Source organism: Trichechus manatus, unplaced genomic scaffold (assembly GCF_000243295.1).
Source record: "Trichechus manatus latirostris isolate Lorelei unplaced genomic scaffold, TriManLat1.0 scaffold00006, whole genome shotgun sequence".
Lineage (NCBI taxonomy): Eukaryota > Metazoa > Chordata > Mammalia > Sirenia > Trichechidae > Trichechus > Trichechus manatus.
In genome coordinates, this window is record NW_004443942.1 from 7,480,438 (window position 1) to 7,485,861 (window position 5,424).

The 5,424-nt window shown below is 45.7% G+C and overlaps 1 protein-coding gene across 2 annotated transcripts in view; it reads left to right on the forward strand.

The window, feature by feature from the left end:
- INSC (INSC spindle orientation adaptor protein) overlaps window positions 1–5,424 on the forward strand; it is a 149,943-nt gene that overhangs the window by 132,785 nt on the left and 11,734 nt on the right. For both annotated transcript variants that reach the window (XM_004369674.1, XM_012557223.1), the window contains one exon: window positions 3,474–3,540. In XM_004369674.1, the coding sequence (XP_004369731.1) occupies window positions 3,474–3,540 (67 nt within the window). The remainder of the gene's footprint in view (window positions 1–3,473; window positions 3,541–5,424) is intronic.

Below are 5,424 nucleotides of genomic sequence, written 5' to 3' on the forward strand. Positions count from 1 at the left end.
TAGAGCCAGGATTTGGACCTAGGCTGACCCGTGTGCTCAGCCACGCTCTACATTGCCTCTCACCTAGGGCCTCTCCTCGAGGCTGATACCCTCCTTATTCACCATATAACTGGAGGGGGAACAGTGCCCTTTCCCTTAGGAGGGATTAGACTTGATTGAACATCATCAGTCAGGACTGAATCTGCCTGGGTCTGGGGAGACTGTCCGCCTAGCTCCTGCACTCTGTCCCTGACAGCATTATTATCTGGCATCCAACCAGGGTGGGGTGGTGCAACAGTTAATACACTAGGCTACTAAATGCAAGGTTGGAGGTTCAAATCCACCCAGAGGAGTCTCAGAGGAAAGGCTTGGCGATCTACTTCCTAAAACACAGCCATTGAAAACCTGGTGGAGCACAGCTCTACTCTGACACACGTGAGGTCGCCATGAATTGCATCTACTCCATGGCAACTTTTTTTTTTTTAATCCAACTAGGCAAACCTGGCCCTAAATCCCAGCCGAGGGCTTGACTGCCAAAAGAAACACGGACCTCCTTCCCCTCTTCTCATGATGCATACAAGGATGTTTTAAAAAGCGAACTCAAAGCAGGGCATAATTGGCATTTATTCAAATTGTGCTTAATTGAATACGCCATCTGCACCTCAGAAAACCACATGGGGTACAGGCTCTTCAAAGAGGAAGTAATTTTCATTAACAGGATCTAAATTAGCCTGACACAAAGACCTACCTAGTGCCTGTGACACAGCTAATAACTGCTGTGTAATGAACATGGTGCCGCAGACAAGGTTTCCCCTTCCTTCCTTCCTTCCTGCCTTCCTCCCTCCTTCCCTCCCTCCCTTCCTAGTAAATCTTCCTGTCGAGCAAGTGTCTTTGTTCAGAGAGGCCAGGCTGGTGATGGTTGGAGTGCAGAGGCCCCATTGTGGTTCCCTGCTACTGTTAACAGCCTAATGAAAGCCAAACAAACTGTTGTCTAACACGGACTTGACCTTGTATTCCTTCCCTCTTAGGTACTGTGCGCTGTATGCCCTTGGGGAATCTTCCATTTTTCTACTGCACCTTCAACCCATCTGTATTAGCTTCCTAGGCCTGCCATAACAAAATGCCACAACGTAGGTGGCTGTAAAGAACAGAAGTTTATTGTCTCACTGTTCTACAGGCTAGAAGCCTAAATTCAGGGTGTTCTCAGGGCCGTGCTTTCTCTGAAGGCTCTAGGGGGAAATCCTTTCTTGTCTGTTTCAGCTTCTGCTAGCCCAGGTATTCCTTAGCTTGTATATTCACATGGCTTCTGTCTTCCCCCTGTGTGTGACTCTGTTTCCATGTCTGTTTTACCACTCAGAAGAGATTAGGATTAGGACCCACCCTACTCCTGTATGACCTTGTTCGGTTTAACTGATAACAAAAGAAAAACCCTATTTCCAAACAAGGTCACATTCACAGGTACAGGAGTTAGGACTTCAGCATATTTTTGGGGGGGACACAATTCAATCCATAACACTATTGTTTTCCTCTAACGCATTCCACTCAGCCCACAAACATCCACAATCATAAAAGGGAAAAATAGGGCTTCCAACTAAACCTCCTGTAGTCCTATAATCTTTCTTAAATGCAAATATAAGTTTGCCACATTCCTCACAAAGCATCTGGTGCTGCAGAGTTGCCTTCAAGACAATGCTTTCAGGGTTTTCCACTGTCTGCTCTCCTGGCACCCCACCCCAACCAGGTGTATCCACCCAGGCCTCTGCCCAGGTCTGAGCTGAGAGGGCTGACGTACATGGATGCTTCCAGCAGCCTAAGAATGCATTCTTCCTTTTCAACACGTGTTTAGTGGGGAAGTGGGGAGATTGATAGTCTGTTAATATGGTAAACTTTTTCCTTTCTGTGTAAAAGAAGAGATTTATTATATGCATTTACTATCTAGAATAATAGATGAATAATATTAAACCAATCACCAATAACTCAATACTAAACTTATTAAGGGGGACAGTGGTGGTTCTGTGGTAGAATCCTCACCTTCCATGCAGGAGATCTGGGTTTCATTCGTGGCCAGTGAACCTCCACGCAGCCACCACCTGTCTGTCAGTGGAAGCTTGTGTGTTGCTATGATGCTGAGCAGGTTTCCAGACTAAGATGGACTAGGGAGAAGAGCCTGGTGGTCTGCTTCTGAAAATCAGCCAATAAAAACCTGTGGATCACAAGGGTCCAATCCCCAATCCCCCATGGGGATGGTGCAGGACTGGCAACGTTTCATCCCATTGAGCATGAGGTCACCATGGGTGGGAAGCAGATGCGACAGCAGCTGATACCGCAACAAACCCATTAAAATCTTGATAATACTCTTTCTTGGTAAACATCATGCTGCTCTGCATTATTGTTTCAGAATTTAGCTGGCTGAACTGTTCTCAGGAGATGGTCAGCTGGCTGTCTCAGAGGTGGAGCATGGCCTCTGGTTAGATCACGCCACAAACTTTGAAGAAACTTTTCAAAAGAGATAGGCCTACACCAGTGAGAAGTGGTTTTTATCTGTCTGTCTATATGTCTGTCTGTGCATCTGTCCATCTATCTATCTACATATCTATTTTTAATTGTCATTTCTATGGAAGTGGCTGAGTTCTCATTCTGAGGTTTGTATCAGGCACAGTGTGGTGGGTGGTATCTGAGTTAACAGGTGCCATGTTTCCAATACATTCTAGTGGTGTTTTGGCATCCTTTACAGTCTGGGGTCCCTCAAATGGGTCCCTTGCTGGCCTATTCCTCAAAACAATTTTGTGCTATGAGTTCTCTGTTTTCCTTTGGCTCTGCCAGGGGGTAGAGTTGGGGTGGGCTGCTAGCTGTCCAGACCATGAGGTTGTAGCCAAGGCTCACTGTCCACCTGGTGTCAGCATCCGTTCACTACAGACACCTTCCGTGACAATTGACGAGCTAGACTTGTAAACCACAGAAGGAAAGTGAAGCTGAGCATGAAGTTTCTCAGCAGGTTCCATATAATACCTGGTGCTTGGAGTGTAATGCTGCTTCTTCCTACTCATGCTGTCTAACTTGACTTTGGCCTCCATTCATTTCAGCCTGAGAGTAGGTGGGGCTCAGTATCAGGGCGAGAAGCTGGGATGGGGGAGTCCAGTCCAGAGCAGGGGCTAGCCATCAGGAGCACTAGCCAGCACAGAGTCATTAGAGGGGGTACTGCATTCCAGAAGGGTACTGCAAAAAGATTGCTAGGGCCCCATCTTCATCTAGGGTGACACTGTTCTCTCTAGTGGGGTCCTGGGGCCTTTGGGGGCCATGCCAAGGCCACATACTGATGAATGGGGATCAGTGACTGCGAATATACATCTGGGTGGCAGGAGCCCATGAGAATGGAAGAAAATACCATGGAAGGTTGGGCCAGGTGGACGGTAAGGGGTCAGCCTAAAGGAAAGTTTTGTAGCCTCCAGCTCATCTTTTGTCTATTTTCTTACCTCCCCCATTCTCTTTTTCAGATTGTGACCATCTTGGCAAACATGTCTGTCCTGGAGCAGTGTGCCTCTGACATCATTCAGGAGAATGGTATGTCTTTTCAGCAGTATGCATGTGTTGCGTGGTTATACATGACCTTGTGCATTTATGTTTACGTGTATGCCTATGTGTAGATATGTAGATATATGTACATATGTGTTTCCATGTGTACATGAGGATGTGTATATGTGCTTATGTGTACAACTGGGTCAATACGTAAATATTTGTGTGTAAGAAGAGGGCAAGTATGTATCTCAGTGTATATATACCTCCTGGGGATATGAGTGTATATATATGTGTTCCCACATACGCCCTTGTGTGTTTGTGCAGGGTATGTGTTCCTAACCACACATGAGTAAGTGCTCTTCATTTATCAAATACTGAATGCCTAGTAGCTGCTGGGCCCAGTGCTAAGTTCTCAGGATGCGGTGATGCACACAACTTGATACCTGCCCTCAAAGAACACCAGAGTTTGAGGAAGACAGACTTGTAAATGAATAAATACAAAACAGCTTCTTTGCCACCAAACAAGTGCAAGACAGCATTAAGTGCTATAACAGAGGTAGGTATAAGATAGGTATGGAGCGTTGTGGGAGCTAGTAGCAACTGGAGAAGGCATTGTGGAGGAGGAGACATTTGAGGTGAGTCTGGCAGAATTATTTGGAGTTTTCCAGGCAGAGAGAGCGGAATAACATTTCAGTCTGAGGGAAGAGATTGTGCTCAGGTCTAGAGGTATGAAAAGGTATGGAAGAGCAGCAGCAGCTCATTTAGCAGACACTGATCTGAGTTGAAGGAGTCCTGGTGGTACAGTGGTTAAGCACACAGCTGCTAACTGAAAGGTCAGCTGTTTGAACTCACCAGCAGCTCCGTGGTAGGAAGATGCAACAGTCTGCTCTCATAAAAGATGACAGCCTAGGAAACCCTATGGAGCAGTTCTGCTCTGTCCTATAGGGTCACTATGAGTTGGAATTGACTCAACAGCAATGGATTATGGATTTGAATTGTAGGTGACCTAGAGAGAGAAGGATAGATGATAATCCAGATTAATAAAAACACTCCAACAGAATAAATGTAAATTCCTGCTTTGGGGTCAGGAAAATAAGCTGCATGGTATTCACAGGGAGAAGCCTTCCGTGCTAGCTCTTTGTAAGCTGGCAAGCTCCCCGTCCATGAAAATGCTCACAAAAGGGACCCTGCATTTGCAGGAAGATTAGATTAGGTGGGTTTTTTTCAGTTGTATGATTGTATGCCCTAGTAGTATCTAAAGCAGAACTTTTTGATCACCAAAGAAAGAACATATTGAAAGTATATCCAGGGATGGATGCAGAGTCTCTCCCAGAAAAAAATAAACAGTGTCTCCCCCAGCTGATTTAGACACATACCTGCAGGAGCAAGGGCATGACTTGTTGACGTCTCAAGCAGGATTCTAAAGTTCTTCATCCACCCATATATTCATAAATATTTGTTGAAGGTCTATTACGTGTCAGGCAATGTTCTAGACACTGGGGATATAGTACCAAACAAAACAGACAAAATTACTTGCCTTCATGGGGCTTACATTCTAATGGGAAAAATAGAGACAGAGAATGTCAAATGGTGATAGTGCCATGGAGAAAAATAAAGCAGGGAAGGGGGTAAGGTAGCACCAGGGTGGAGTGCCAGCTATTTTAAGTAGGTGTAAGGAGGCAAGTATTTCATTATGCTCCAAAAAGTGAAAATCTGTTTCTATGCAAGGATGCATTCCAACTTTAAATCACAGATCAGAGCAAGCCCAACCCCTTGACCCATCATCTGAGAGCATCTCTTCTACCTTGTGCTGAGGGTGTTGCCAAAGTCCAGGTGAGGTGGGTCAGGGTTTCATTGGCCTGGAAGCGGACCTAAGCAGTCTCTGCAGGAGAAGCAGGTGGTTGCCTTGCAGGGGAACAGAGAGTGGTA